Source organism: Xyrauchen texanus, chromosome 20 (genome assembly GCF_025860055.1).
Source record: "Xyrauchen texanus isolate HMW12.3.18 chromosome 20, RBS_HiC_50CHRs, whole genome shotgun sequence".
NCBI lineage: Eukaryota > Metazoa > Chordata > Actinopteri > Cypriniformes > Catostomidae > Xyrauchen > Xyrauchen texanus.
In genome coordinates, this window is record NC_068295.1 from 7,257,267 (window position 1) to 7,273,326 (window position 16,060).

Here is a 16,060-nt window from a genome sequence, read left to right on the forward strand (position 1 = left end):
CAATCAGTCATTGCTTTAATGCTACAGCCTGTTTGAGTATTATTGCTGACCTTGTGCATCCCTTCAAGGACAAAATGTACCCATCTTCTAATGGCTACTTCCAGCATGATAATGCCCCATGTCACAAAGTAAAAGTTGTCTCAAACTGGTTTCATGAACATGACAATGAGTTCACTGTTCTTCATTAGCCTTCCCAGTCACTGGATCTGAATCCAATAGAACACCTTTGGGATGTGGTTGAACGGCAGATTCGCATGAATGTGCAGCTGACAAAAACTTTGAACAGAATTTGCGTATTGAAATGATGTCAACATGGACCTGAATCTCAATGGAATGAATCCTATGAATCTTATGAATCCCACAAGATGTTGGAAACATGCCACAAAAAGTAATGCTAGAGATGATGTGTTGAGAGCAAAGGGAGGCCCTACCCAGTAATTAGTATAGTGTTCCTTATAAAGTGCTCAGCAAATGTATATTACTTTAAATCATCACATGGTTAAAACAGCTTATTTGACTGATCTCATGTGAATGCTACACCTAGAATGAGTAGAATTGTGTTTTACACGTATTCTCGTGCGCCCTCATATTTAAATGCTCCTCTAAACACCTTCCCCATTTGCGTGGCTGGTGTTTAAATGTTGCTCATCTTTCTTGAAGCGAAGAACGAAAAACAACTTTGCTGTGAGTATATACCAGGGCCTTATGTCGGAGATGAAGGCTCATCATATTTCACTTTAATTTATTTCAGGCTGGAATCCCAGACCCACCGTCTATGTCTGAAGATCTGATTCGCCAGAAGGCCAGAGAGCGGCACTTCCTCGAGCAGCTGCTGGATGGAAGAAAACTGGACAGTTACAAGATTCCTGTGCCCATCAAAGCAGAGCTCAGAAAGTACCAGCAGGTGTGTGGTGGCTCTGTCCAGGAAAATCTTTTTTTTTTCTCTAGAGTGAAATGATTTACAAGTCTCAATTCTGTTTCGGTGGCCAATATGCAGGCCCAGACAGAATCTGTGGACTTTTTTTCTGCATTTTCTGCCTGGGTGGAAAATATATGTAATGGATTTAAATATGGTAACATTTTGTAAAAAGACCTGATGGTATTGCAACAATAAACTGCTGTTGAACATATGCAGGTTCATGGGTTGTATGTTTCATCAAGGATGCTTGGTTTTAATCTGAAGTTCTTACTGTTTTTCTTTTTCTTTTTTTTTCTTTTTCTTTTTTTTTGTGTCTGTGTGTGTGTAGGATGGTGTGAACTGGCTGTCGTTTCTCAACAAGTACAAGCTTCATGGGATCTTGTGTGATGATATGGGTCTGGGTAAGACTCTGCAGTCCATCTGTATACTGGCTGGTGATCATTTCCTCAGGTATACCCTAAAACTTGCTTCATGTAATAAGCATTTTTGTTGTGAAGAATACACTAGTGTGCGCATCATAATCGACCTGGTTAATTTTTGTGTGTTCAGGGCTCAAGAGTACACTAGGACGAAGGGACCAGATTGTTGCCCTTTGCCCTCTATAGTGATGTGTCCACCCACCCTAACTGGCCACTGGGTGGATGAGGTTGGCAAATTCTGCTCTAAAGAGTATCTCAATCCTTTGCACTATACAGGCCCCCCCACAGAAAGAGCACGGTATGACCATTTAAAGAAGTACATTTACTGTTTAAAGTGCTTTTGCATGTGGAAAGCTTTCCTGCTGTGTATTCATTGCAAATGCAGTCAGTTGCAATTGTATTAACACGTCTTTATTGCTATTTTGGTGTTAATTAGATGAATTGTGCTGCCAGAAGGATAGTGAAATTGGTCTACTTTAAGTACTTTAACCCTGAAAAGCACATTAAAATCATAACAATATTCACAATATTACTTCATTTGATATCATTGTGATTTATATCGTGAATATTCATTATTTTGCCCAGCCCTAATTGAGGTACAAGTCAAAGTTTTCTTTGGTAATTGATAGCATGTCAAAGAGGCTGTCGAAGGACCTTAAGTTGTATTTAAAGTATTGGGTCACCCAAAAATTAGAATTCTCTTATGATGTTCTCACTCAAGTTATCCCAGATGTGTATGTCTTCAGCAGAACTGAAATTAAGAATTTTATGAGCACATTTCAGCTCTGTTTGTCCACACAATGAAAGCGAATGGGTGCAATGACACTGCTGGCTGTTTGACGGTCCAAATTGCATATTTGGGAGCATGAAAGTACTCCACACGACACCAGTTGATCAATGAATGTCTTCTGAATCAATTCGCTAGTTTTTTTTTTAATAATAAATCGATAATTAAAACTTAACTTTTAAAAAATGCTTGTTGCTACTAGTCCACTCATCACTGAGCTGTTGCGTGGCGTGAGCCCAATGGTGCGTTCACACGAGAAGTCGGAAGTCAGGCGCTTTGTATACAACAGAGAAACTAACGTCACACATGAGTTTGGTCATTTCAAACTGAAATACAGCGGTGTTCGGATTCAGTTGAATTGGCCGGCTCACTAAATATTCGTTTGACTGTCCGAGGTAAATGTGTTTTGTTTTTTTTTGTGCTGGTTATGCTAGCGACTGGAGATTGTTTTGTAGAGGAACACACCTTCGGGACATTTATTTGTATGAATCAACTGCCTACTGGCTGGAGGTTGTTTTATAGATTATCTTTTGTTGTGTAATTCGGTCTCACAAAATGTGTATAGCAACACCAGACTTGAGCGTTCCGAAGGCGGCACCAACTTATTTATCAGCGTAAATCTAGCATTTATTTTTATATTATACATTTAGTAAATATAGAGTGTAAATTTATAACATTATGATTGTTATATTACCCTGGAATTAGTTTTAAAAAAGGAATTACCACAGCTGTGAGGGGGTTTGGATTACAGAGAGAGTGACCGTAAATTTGGCATCTTCTCTCACTAATCCATCGCTCTATTTTTTTCCCTCTTCTGTAAAGTCATTCAAACATAACAGTGGATTTTTTTTTTTTTTTCTTTTTGGTCTTGGAGCAAATGGGTAAATGAATATAATATTTGCTGTGATCTCCCATTCACCACGGTCGAAGTTTAACATGCAAACGTTTACATCCACGTTCCAAAACCCTGAGTATGAAAAAGGTCTGTTGGTATGATTCGGTATATTTGGAGTAAATGCGATTGCTAACGTGGACATGCCATCCATGGTTGCGGACTACTGTGTGTAGTAAAAAACCCACAATGGTCGACCACTAATTGAATTCAATGCAAACACAGCGTTCTTTGACTAAGCGCTAACTTTAGTGTATAGATGGTCTCAACCACTCTTTTCTGAGTGCTGTGCTGACTGTCAATTCCCAATTTTATATCGGACACCTTAAATTAAGCGCCAACAGAGTTTACTGATGTGTCGCTGATTGTACTTCACAATTTAGTAGGATGTGGTCATGTTATCAGCCCACAGAGGTTGCATTGCTGTTCCTTGACTGCAAAAAAAACTGATTGTGGCATTCTTAAAGGCATCAGTCATTTCAGCCCTCTATGCAAAGTCCTGATCCTGCAGTGAGAAATTGTATTTTGTGTTTTCCCCTCTAGATCTCTATCGGTCCTGAGATTAAAAAAAACTTTGCTTGCCATCACGAGATGTGTTGGTGAGCTGCATGCTCTGTGGCTCCGCAATGCAGTTTTGTCTGGAGGATTCAAGCATTGTGCTGTGACCAAACCAGCCTTTTTACAGAAGGTTTTGTCAAGCAAATACATTAAAAGTGCTATTGTATAGCTGTTGATTGACTCTGCAACTCGTTTTGAGCCCCAAGTATGTAGATACGTAATTTGAGTTCATATGAATGTTTTTTTATTTTTTTTTATTTAACAAGTTATTAATGCACATCTCCCTTCTGCATGCCTAACTGACTCTACAATGACAACAATGGGAAATGTTAATTTTCTAATTCATGTTTTTATTAATCTCTTTGTGACTTGTTATTCACAAAATAGATGATGAACTCAGGTCAGCACTCATTATAATGGGAAGGACTTACTTCCTGATATTTCCAGTAGATCGTGGGTTTAATTCCCAGGGAACACACAATTTAATAATTTATACCTTGAATGCACTGGAAGACGCTGTGAAGAAAGTGTCTGCAAATGCATGAATGTAAATATAATGTTCTTGCAATCTTGCTAGTCTTGCCTATAGCAACAGACCCTCGTGGCAGCTTTGTTATTCATCTTCCACTCAGTAGTTCTCTTTGGCGGTCTGGAGCCAGTAATAGAACCACGATTACATTAGTAATCAATTATTTGCTTCAGAAGACATTAATTGATCGACTGGAGTTGTATGGAGTACTTTTATGTTGCCTAAATATCGCTTTTGGTGCATCAAACAGTGTCATGGAACCCGTTCACTTTCATTTTATGGACAAACAGCTGAAATGTGATTTATAGAAATCTTCAATTCGGTTCTAGAAGGAAAGACGTACACATCTGGGATGGGTTAAATGTGAGTAAATCATGAGAGAAGTATCATTTTTGGGTGAACTAATCCTTCAACATTGAATATGCCTTGGTTTGTAATTTGTGTATCATTCTCTGCAGGTTACAACACCAAGTGAAAAAACACAATCTTGTTGTTGCCTCATATGATGTTGTTAGGAATGACATCGAATTTTTCAGGTAACGTTGTTTATCATTCAGAGACTTATGTACAATGGGGGAAAAGGAAATCAATCATATTAATGTCCTCCTTTACAGGGATATTAAATTTAATTACTGTATCCTTGATGAGGGTCACGTCATTAAGAATGGGAAGACTAAACTCTCCAAGGCAATCAAGCAGCTTACTGCCAACTATAGAATAATCCTTTCAGGAACACCCATTCAGGTGAGGGTATTTTTTTGGAATGGCTTGTATAAATTTGATCAATTTGACCAATAAAAAATTGGACATATTTGCAGAGGTTTGGTTTGATCCCCAGGAAAAAGGTTACAAGCCAGCAACTGTTCTTTTTTCTGTCTCTATAGAACAATGTTCTGGAGTTATGGTCACTCTTTGACTTCCTGATGCCAGGCTTTCTTGGTACGGAGCGTCAGTTTGCCGCCCGCTATGGGAAGCCTATCCTTGCCAGTCGAGATGCTAAAAGTTCCTCACGGGAGCAGGAAGCAGGTGTGATTGTCACATCTTTCCATTTCCTGGCTTTAACATTATACACTTCTCAGTCTCAAGTTCTTATTGAGATAAACTCTGTACTGAAGTGGACTAGACATTGATTATTTTAAATTTAGATATACTGTATGACTATTTGGTTTCTTTTTGTGTCATTCTCTGAGAAGAGGCCTTTTTCCCCTTTTAATATTCTGTAAGATTGTAAATATGTCTAATGTTCTAAATATTTTGTTGTCTGGTGGTTCTCTAATTGTTGGATCTTTCTTTGCTGGACTATGGGTAGTGTAGTTCACCAGAAGTTCTGCAATTAAACACGATTTTGAAATAATGTGGACTGATGGCTTCAATAGAAGCATATGCCATCGATTAACAACCTCGTAGCTCCCAGTAGATCTGTCTTTTAAAGGTTTGTAAGTTATCATTAAAAATCAATTAGTCTATGGAAAAAATGTATAGGATTTTTAATTTCTGAACAAGACTGTTGTGCCCTGTTATTATGGGACACTTTTAAATCATGGCAGACTGTGAAAATTATTTCTAAAATGGTATCAGTAACCACAAATTGCGTTTGTTTGATTCTGCATCTACGCACCTATGTGTCAGTGTAAGTCCAAGATGAAACAAAGTATGTGTGCACCTTTAATTGAGTGCATTAAGCCATCTCCTCTTTATAGTGCAGTTAGCTTTTATTGGCCTTGTGCTCAAGATCATAACTCTAGAAGGTGCTTATTAAAAATGTTAATGTAGATATTTTTAGTAATTAAAATTTTCAATTAACATTTCTATTATCATATTTTTAAAGCTGCACTGCGGAACTTTGTGCTCTGTGACAGCTGTGCAATATATTACAGTTGAAGTCAGAAGTTTACATACACTTAGGCTGAAGTCATTAAAACAATTTTTTTTAACCACTCCACATGTTTAATATTTCCAAACTATAGTTTTGACAAGTAATTTAGGACATCTACTTTGTGCATGACACGAGTAATTTTTCCAACAATTGTTTACAGACAGATTGTTTCACTTTTAATTGACTATATCACAATTCCAGTGGGTCAGAAGTTTACTACTAAGTTACACTAAGTTAATTGGAAAATTTCAGAAAATCATGTCAAGCCTTATTACGGACAATTAGCCAATTAGCTTCTGATAGGTGTACTGAATTGGAGGTGTACCTGTGGATGTATTTTGAGGCCTACCTTCAAACTCAGTGCCTCTTTGCTTGACATCATGGGTAAATCTAAAGAAATCAGCCAAGACATGAGAAAAAAAAATTGTGCACCTCCACAAGTCTGGTTCATCCCTGGGAGCAATTTCCAAATGCCTGAGTGTACCACATTCATCTGTACAAACAATAGTATGCAAATATAAACCCCCCTGGGACCACACAGCCATCATAACGCTCAGGAAGGAGATGCATTCTTTCTCCTAGAGATGAAGGTAGTTTGTTGTGAAAAGTACAAATCAATCCCAGAATGACAGTAATGTACCTTGTGAAAATCCTGGAGGAAACAAGTAGACATGTATCTTTATCCACAGTAAAACGAGTTATACATCGACATAACCTGAAGGGCTGTTCAGCAAGGAAGAAGCCACTGCTCCAAAACCGCTATAAAAAGCCAGACTTAAGTTTGCAAGTGCGCATGGGGACAAAGATCTTACTTTTTGGAGAAATTTCGTCTGGTCTGATGAAACAAATTTGCCATAATGACCATCGATATGTTTGGAGGAAAAAGGGTGAGGCTTGCAAGCCAAAGAACACCATCCCAACTGTGACCAATGGGGTGGCAGCATCATGTTGTGGGGGTGCTTTGCTGCAGGAGGGACTGTTGCAGTTCACAAAATACATGGCATTACGAGGAAGGGTTTTCCAAATGGACAATGACCCCCAGCATACTTCAATATGTTGACTTTGTTGTTCTTAAGCTATTTTCCCACAACTTTGGGAGTGGCCATCACAAAGCCCTGACCTCAATTTTTGGGCAGAACTGAAAAAGCGTGTGCGAGCAAGGAGACCTAAAAACATGACTCTGTTACATCAGTTCTGTCTGGAGGAATGGGCAAAATTCCAGCCATTTATTGTGAGAAGCTTGTGGAAGACTACCCAAAATGTTTGACCCAAGTTAAACAATTGAAAGGCAATGCTACCAAATACTAACAAAGTGTATGTAAACTTCTGACCCACTGGGAATCTGATGAAAAATAAATAATTCTCTACCATTATTCTGACATTTCACATTCTTAAAATAGTGATCCTAACTGACCTAAGACATGGAAAGTTTTCTATGGTTAAATGTCAGGAATTGTGAAAACTGATTTTATGTGTTTGGCCCAGGTTTATGTAAACTTCTGACTGTACAGCCTAATAGCATAATACTACAATAGTACACAATAAAACTAGAAAAAGGATTCCGTAATGATGGGCATGAAATATACTTTTATTAAACCTGAAAATGTCAAGTAACAATTACAATAAGTTTCATTTAATTCCTTTAAGCAGTAAAGATTTAATGGAGACCAAATGCTTATTTGTTTAAATTAAATAAATTAAAATGTACAATTACTTGCTATGAAATCGGTACACGTTGAGATGATTATTCATTTAATGTGGAACTATCTTGTAGTAGCCTAACTCGTACCTATAGGGGCTTTTAAACAGACTATTACCTGCTAACTGGACAATGGAAAATGAAAACTGGTGCATTTCTGCAACTGGGGTAAAAGAAATGAGATGACTGCGGCACACACTTGGGAATCTCAAAACTACAACAATATGAAAATACTCAGAAGTCATGAATATTAGATTGTTTTGGCTGTGTTTTTGCCAATGGCTTAACTTTTGCCAAAGGTGTGTATTTTTTGGGGGGAATTTTGATGGACCTAAACCTAATTGATAGAGGACATGCTTAATGTCAACCCCATTATTGTGATTTTATAAACAAGAGGAAGACCTTTTTAATAATTCTTCCTGAAAGCATGTTGTCATTTTGACACAATTTATGATTTATGGAACAGTACATTGATTTAATAAGGGATACTTAAAATGGTAACAGGGTTGATGCATAACCTGCAGATACAGCTCCAAGCCTCCTTTTTAATAAAACATTCTTCCGTTTAAAAAAAAATATTTGGGGTGTATGTTTCAGGTGTGTTGGCAATGGAGGCACTGCATAGACAGGTTCTTCCCTTCCTCCTGAGGAGAATGAAGGATGATGTCCTTCAAGATCTGCCTCCCAAGATCATACAAGATTACTACTGCAACCTCAGTCCTCTACAGGTACAAAATACATAATGGAAATTTGTCAAGGATGTGGCTGATTAAATTGTCATTATAGCAAGAGTTGTATTGTGACTTCAGCAGCCACTTCAACACTCCAGGTAGTCTGTAATGTACAACTTCAGAGAGAAATAAGAATCTCCAATCTGCTGTACTTGCAACTCCAAAGTAATGATGCAACAAATTACAATTTATAAAAATATTATTTGTATGGGTGACAATTGCTCTTTTTCTTACACCTGTGCCTGCTCAGGTTCAACTGTATGAAGACTTTTCAAAGTCTCGTGCAAAGGTGAATGTGGATGACGTAATCTCCACTGCATCTGCGCAGGAAGAAGAGAAGCCAAAACTCAAGGCCACTGGACACGTCTTCCAGGTTGATCCCAGGAAAACAAATTACATGTGGACAAGGATTTTCTTCTGCCAATCAAACCATCTGTAATGATCTGTTGCTTGTTTCAGGCTCTGCAGTACTTGAGGAAGCTGTGCAATCACCCATCGCTGGTGTTGACTCCTCAACACCCAGAATACAAACACATCACAGAGCAGCTGGCCAGCCAACACTCCAGTCTCCGAGACCTCCAACACGCTCCAAAACTTTCTGCCCTCAAACAAGTGCGCTCCACATACCCATATTACCAAAGTCCTAGCTCATTATTCATAAGTGACCATATTGTCTCGGCCAATATAACCTTTTAAATTTGTATTGTTTAGATAACATTTTAACATAAATATAATCTTATGTAAATAAAAGGCTTGGTGGTAGCAGTAGTAGTAGTAGTAGTAGCAGCATATATTTTTGTTCCGTTTTATTTCTCAGTTATTGTTGGACTGTGGACTGGGTTCTGCTGGTTCATCCGATGGTGGCACAGAGGCTGTGGTGGCTCAGCATCGAGTACTGATCTTCTGCCAGCTGAAGAGCATGCTGGACATCGTTGAGCAGGATCTGCTCAAACCACAACTGCCCACTGTCACTTACCTCAGACTGGATGGAAGCGTTCAGGCCGGCCTCAGACACTCCATAGTCTCCAGGTGAGACCTTAACCATGCCAACCGCATTTCAGGATATTATATTTTCTGGCTAATATCATTTTGGACTCTGTATATGACTGGGTTCGCACAAGGTCCTTGAAGTGCTTAAAATGCTTGAATTTAGCTTTTAGAAATTGAAGTACTATTGATATGCAGTTAGCATGCCTGAGAAACAGTTATTAATTTTCAACGCACCCTTTTATTTTCTCAAAAAAAAAAAAAAAGTGACCAACCAACGTTTTTGTTTTTTTACGTGGATTTTAGGGGTTGGTAAAAAACGAAGGCCTGTGCTTCTGTGTTGTTTCCGAATGTCGATGTACAACCCTCTACAATGCGACTATTTAAGTAAAAATCCCATTTAATTTATTCCATAGACTAAAGGTTTGAGATAACGTTGACAATAATTAAAGACAAACCTACCGTGAGCCTTGTATATGCTTTCATTGAAGCCATCTGCCTGTATTTCAACTTCATTGTTTAAAAATCATGTTTGATAGCGGAATTCATGGTAAACATCTACATTACCCATGGTCCAGCAGAGAAAGCTTCACCAATCAGAGAACCGCGGCCGACGAAACATGTCTCTGAGTGACCGCCACTCCCATGACGTACTGTGAATGACGTAATCAAGTCAGTGTCTTTTCAACCTTAAACTAGTTATCTTAATATATACTTATGTACATATCAGAATAAATTGCAATAAACGTAAAACATTGTTTTGATACCTATAATCCGCAACCACAAATCTATATTTTTACATAATCCCATAATTTTATTTAATTACATCATTCCCAATACTTCATGGGATTGTAGTCCATGCCCTCATGAAAGACAGTAAGTACACAGTCTTGTTCTATTTAAAAATCAGACAAAAAGACAAAGACACAAGTCGTGGTTTTGTGTCATCATCTGAAAGGTTTTGCGACTTCTAGTTCAAAGTGACCTTGTATAGGTCAAGTTTATTTATATAGCACCATGAGTGCTTACCAAGGTGCTGTACAACAGTCATAAAATAACACATCCCCCTACACTAAAAACCATTAATTAACATTTAAAATAATTAAATACAAATATAAGAAAATATCAACATAATACAAAGCATCACCAGACAGGGAAAAAAAAACCCAAATAATTGTACTAATGGTGAAAACAAGTTACGAATAAGCCTGAGGAAAAAAGTATGTTTTAAGAGATTATTTAAATATAGAGTAGTGGATGATCTAATAAAAAGAGGTAGGGCATACAGAGCATTACAGTAGTCCAGCCTGGTTTAAATACATAACTGATGTCGGCCGGTGAAACGCGCGCGATGGAAACATCAGTCATTGTGATGGTAGAAGTGTTTGAAGTTTGCAATTAACAATGTTTTGCCTTTACAAAGTACTTTTATGCAACCAGATTAAATATTGTCATCATAACATTATTGTTCTAACAAACTCTAGACTGCTGACAAATGCAACATGCATGCCCACAAAATGACGTTTCATCACACTTGTAATAAAAACATTCAGTCTGTTAACAGGATAATAAATACATTGGATATTTCTGATATTTGCAACCCTCTTTGCAGTGATAGACAGCTGCTAACTTTAATTAATAGAATACAACAGACATATTGTTTTACTCAGACTAAATGCTGTTTATTGGTGCACAGCAAAGAGTTATACATATATTATAAACCGATGTGGATGGTCACAGAATATGAGAATCTGTTACACAAGATTACTTTAAGCAAATTCTCCCGTTTTAAACGAGCCCAATAACACCGTGATACGATGTGTAGATTCTGAGGCAAGGGTGTAATAGTTTTAAATTATTCATTTTAGTTTTACATTTTTCGCTCCAGTTTAGTTTGTCATTACATTTACTTTTTATATCAAGTGATGCATGTAGAATAGGGAAAACAGGCATCTGTGCAACGTGGGTTGTACATATAGCTAGTTTGTAAGTGATGATAATAATAATAAAATTCATTTTTAGAAGACCAACTGAATTTCATTACTGATGAAGAAAACCCATTCTGATTTAAGAATGCTTTTTTTTTTTTAACTTTAACTTCAAAGTCCTCAAGTGCATTTGAAGTGAGAAAGTCTTGTTGCAACTGAAACTAAACACATCAAACAAAACTCTACCAATTCCGAGAGAGAGAGAGAGAAAACAAATATGAATTACTGGATATTATATGGTTTCTGTTCTTTGTTTTAACATCATGCATTGGCAACACAATGAACAGTCATTCCAATAAAGGTTCAAATGAGTCATAATTTAAGTCCCAGACATTGCTAGCAGGTTTTCTACAGGGTGACCAGATTTTGAAAGTCTGTTGTTGTTACGTGCTATCGTGTTACTACAATAATAGACCAGTGTGCAACACAGTGCCATTTAAACGGTTAATTATGCTAATTAAGATAATTATGTTAAAGTGCTTGTCTGTTTCATTCTATCTCCTCAATAGTTCCCTTTTTAACTGTCTTTTGTAATGATAAAAAGGCAAATATCAATAAAACTAATATCATATTAACATCTGCAAATATGCACACATTTCGTTAAACAGATAAAATAAACAAACCTCACAAAACTTGAGCAGATCCGGCATCCTGTGGAGCGCTTGTATATCGTATACCTCGTCTTGTTTAATGATAATAAGGCAAATATCAATCAAGCTAATATCATATACCATCTGAAAATGTGCAGGTATCTCATTTAAACACACATAATTCACAAACCTCAGGAAAATCCAGTGTTTTCTTCCCATCGAGTGCTCTTCTATAGTAATATCTTCTGAAGCGTGTATTCTCTCAGCCAGAATCAAAACTTCAGGGTCCGAAGGTCCTCTGATTCACAAATCATGACGGTCAGTCCGTGACGATCAAAGCAGGCGGTCCAGGCCGTTTAAACGGTCAGGAGATTGCTGCTCACGCTGGATCCACACAAGCCTGAGTGCAACTTCAAAGTAAAAGCGTTTCACGTGTGCTGTAATAAATGTCTTATTCACTATGCACTGTATGTACAATTGAATTGATTTAGAATATGCAGTTGCTAACGTGGACTACTGTGTGTACTATTTCCTTTCTGATATATGAACAATTTCTTCATGTGCAATTAAATTACTGAAATTTGATGACTAAACAGAAATCAGAAGAAATTGTTATCTACCATTTTAAAATACAATAACTTTGTAAAAAGAATCTAGTTTTGTGTGAAATTGAATAAATGTTGTGCTAAATAATAGTAGTAAATACATTTGGCAATTTTATGTTTATTTACTATATGAAATTGTGATCTATCGGCCACCTTGCTCTCTGGATATCTTATTTACAAAAAAAACATCGGTCGACCACTAATTAGCATTACTCGTAATACAAGTTATAATCTTGGAATGATGAAAGCACTTGTTCTCACTTGTATGAAGTCCCTAAAAATTGGTACTGGAAAAAGACCTGGATTATCATTCAGTAATGCCTGTGTGAACCCCGATATGATCTCTATATTCTCCTGCAGGTTCAATAATGACCCGTCTATAGATGTTCTGCTGCTCACCACTCATGTGGGTGGACTGGGTTTGAATCTGACTGGGGCTGATACTGTAGTGTTTGTGGAGCATGACTGGAACCCCATGAGAGACCTGCAGGCCATGGATCGAGCCCACAGAATAGGACAGGTGTGTGTGTGTGTGTGTGTGTGTGTGGGGATGGGTATTTTGTCTAGTAAAAGACCGATGTATTGGCAATTTATAAGTCGATGTTTTAACATTTTGAGATAATCAACATCAGCCAGTTACCATTAGTCTGATGGACAGAAATGTTGCTTCCATGTTTATTTCCACAATCTTCTGAAGGCCTTAATAATTAATAATTTTTATATATATATATTATTTTTATTGCATAAAATAGCAGTTACATTTCAAGCACTTTTGTGTATGTTTATTTGTACTATTCATATGTATTTATTATACAAATCGGCATGGACAGCCACCCTGTTTTTTTATATCTATCTATCGTCTGTCTGTCTCACTCTATCTATCTATCTATCTATCTATCTATCTATCTTTTTTATTCAGCCACATTCAACTGTAGTATGAATGAAGACTAATTGGACCATTTAAACGAATGGGTTTTGTGTGTATATAGAAACGTGTGGTGAATGTGTATCGTCTCATCACACGTGGAACACTGGAGGAGAAGATCATGGGTCTGCAGAAGTTTAAGATGACCATTGCTAATACAGTCATCAGCCAAGAGAATGCCAGCTTGCAGAGCATGGGCACAGACCAGCTACTCAACCTCTTCACACTGGACAAGGTCAGTCCTAACTAGGGGTGTAAAAATATGAGATTTTCACGGTGTGATAATGGTCACAAAAAATAACACATCATGGTGCATTGCTAATATTATTAGCAGTTTAATCTTTAAAGTGAAAAAAACATTATCATTGCATGAAACTAAATATTTGTAATAATTACTGCCAAGTTTAACAGTTCTGATATACATTTGATTTAGTTATTGATTACTTTTGTAATTTAATTTGTTTCTAAACAATACCTACTGACGAATAATTGATTATTCATTTGCAGTTTATTTATTGGTGTTTTTTTCCAGTACTGTCTATTTCCTCTATGCCTGAAGCACTTTTTAAACCATATTTAGTACTTCACAAATAAAGCGTAGTAGACACATTGTTGCGCTGCACTAAAACAAATAAATGCATGAATGCAACCCACTTTATCATTGCATCGAAGCGCTTAAATCTGCTTGCTGTGTTTGAGTTTGACAAAGCACAAACATAATGTTCGTCTACCTATAAACCTCATTACAAATTCTGTGAATCCATTAATCCCTTGGCCTAACTGTCTAGTAGTTACACAAAACACAGCAACCCATGAGACAATACTCCCCTAAACAGTGTTTTAGCCTGTCATTCACTCATTAAAAGGATGTTTGCACAGAGAAACACGTTTTTTTTTTTTTTTTACTGATTTTACTGTTTACTTTTGTTGTAGGGTGAAAAGGCAGACAAGAGTGAGGCGTCGTCAACCTCTGGTAAAGATGGTATGAAGTCTGTTCTTGATGGACTGGGTGACCTATGGGACCAGCAGCAGTATGAGAATGAATACGACCTGGACGGCTTTATGCATTCACTCAAATGAACATAGTACAACATGCATAGCGGGCAACTGGAAAAGACTCTAAGCATAAATCGATGATGGCGAGATGTCCATCACTCTTATACACTCCAATCTATGCTCGCCTACAAATTGCTGTCAAAGTCTTACAACTTTTCCCTTGCTAGTAGACTCTTATCATTTGCTCAAGACTGTGTCTGCAGTCCGTTATTAATTTGTCTCCTATTTTGGCACCAGAGTAATCTTAAAGTTACTAAATCTTCTTTAAGTGTTGCTTAAACATATGAACCTCAGGATTTCCAGAACTGGCCATCAGTATCACAGTGACAGTATTCCCAGACAGAACCGAATGAAGACTTTGTCAAGAACTGGAATGCAATGAAAAGGCTTCCAACATCTTGTAGATCAGCAAATGACAGTTACTGCTTCCTGCAGCCCACTAGGGGGTGCTTGACTAACTGTTGTAGGAAAATGAAGGGCTTGTAGCTGCTGTTTCATCAGACACATCATGTGAAATGTCTTTCATGAACTGACTGTGATCTTAAAGTACACCTGGAAGAGCAGTAGGATGATGTTTGCAGAAACTTTGCAGAGTTTTAAAAGGAAAAAAAATGTTGGACTTGTAAATATTTCTGTTATTTGCCTTTTTTTGGGTAAGCTGGTAGAATTTTAATAAATTCTAATGAGCTCTGTTTAAAGTGTGTCTTTTTCTTATTTGCATTTATACATGAATGCTTTGTCTGGATTATTTGCATAAAGTATTTGTTATATTTTATGCAGTACATTTACATTTGCAATTTGTTTTTTTTTTTTCTTTTTTTTTTTTTTCCTCAGGCTTTTTGCACAAATAATAAATAATAGTAAAAAAAGTAGTTTTACTACTATACTGTTTATAATGATATTGTACTACTTATAATATATTGTGCTGTTACAATAGTATAATATGCTACAGTATATAATCCTGCAAAAACAATTTAAACAACAGCTCAATACACCAGTTTTAAAAGAAGAATTAATGTTGGTGCTTTTTGTAAAATTGTGCTTAATATTTCTGGCTTTAAACCCTCCAAAAACTGGCCTCATTAACTTCCATTGTAACCTTGATTTTTGCTCCTTTTATTTAATAGTATAAATGAGTCCATATACACTTTTTTGGTAATTAACATTATGCCACTAATGCAGTCAATTGGGCTCAACTTGTATGTAACTTGTACATGATGCTAAAACAGTAAAAATGCAAGACGTTTGGTTGCATTTCAGCACTTTCATTTTACAAGAAGAGAACTGTGCAAAAGATGACAATGTTTCATACAGCTACGTTTAATAAGATTCATATTTCAGTACAGAAAAGGAAAAATCATAAAGGTCGAAACTTAAGCAGTAAGCATCAGCAGCACTGTTTCTCACAATCTCAAAGCCTTGTAAAAGATTGCTGCAGAAGTAGAGTGTGAAATGAAAAGTTGTGAGGTTCTCGATCAATACGCTTTTACATTTTTCAA

At 36.9% G+C, this 16,060-nt stretch overlaps 1 protein-coding gene across 3 annotated transcripts in view; it reads left to right on the top strand.

The window, feature by feature from the left end:
* The window catches only part of LOC127661025 (TATA-binding protein-associated factor 172-like), a 54,578-nt gene extending 39,325 nt beyond the window's left edge, over positions 1 to 15,253 (top strand). For all 3 annotated transcript variants that reach the window (XM_052151568.1, XM_052151566.1, XM_052151567.1), the window contains 13 exons: positions 752 to 904; positions 1,248 to 1,369; positions 1,469 to 1,636; positions 4,563 to 4,640; positions 4,719 to 4,848; positions 4,989 to 5,130; positions 8,277 to 8,407; positions 8,661 to 8,783; positions 8,870 to 9,022; positions 9,228 to 9,439; positions 12,941 to 13,100; positions 13,570 to 13,740; positions 14,439 to 15,253. In XM_052151568.1, coding sequence (XP_052007528.1) covers positions 752 to 904; positions 1,248 to 1,369; positions 1,469 to 1,636; positions 4,563 to 4,640; positions 4,719 to 4,848; positions 4,989 to 5,130; positions 8,277 to 8,407; positions 8,661 to 8,783; positions 8,870 to 9,022; positions 9,228 to 9,439; positions 12,941 to 13,100; positions 13,570 to 13,740; positions 14,439 to 14,585 — 1,890 coding nt within the window. In that variant the 3' untranslated portion in view covers positions 14,586 to 15,253. The remainder of the gene's footprint in view (positions 1 to 751; positions 905 to 1,247; positions 1,370 to 1,468; positions 1,637 to 4,562; positions 4,641 to 4,718; positions 4,849 to 4,988; positions 5,131 to 8,276; positions 8,408 to 8,660; positions 8,784 to 8,869; positions 9,023 to 9,227; positions 9,440 to 12,940; positions 13,101 to 13,569; positions 13,741 to 14,438) is intronic.
* Positions 15,254 to 16,060: the final 807 nt, after the last annotated feature.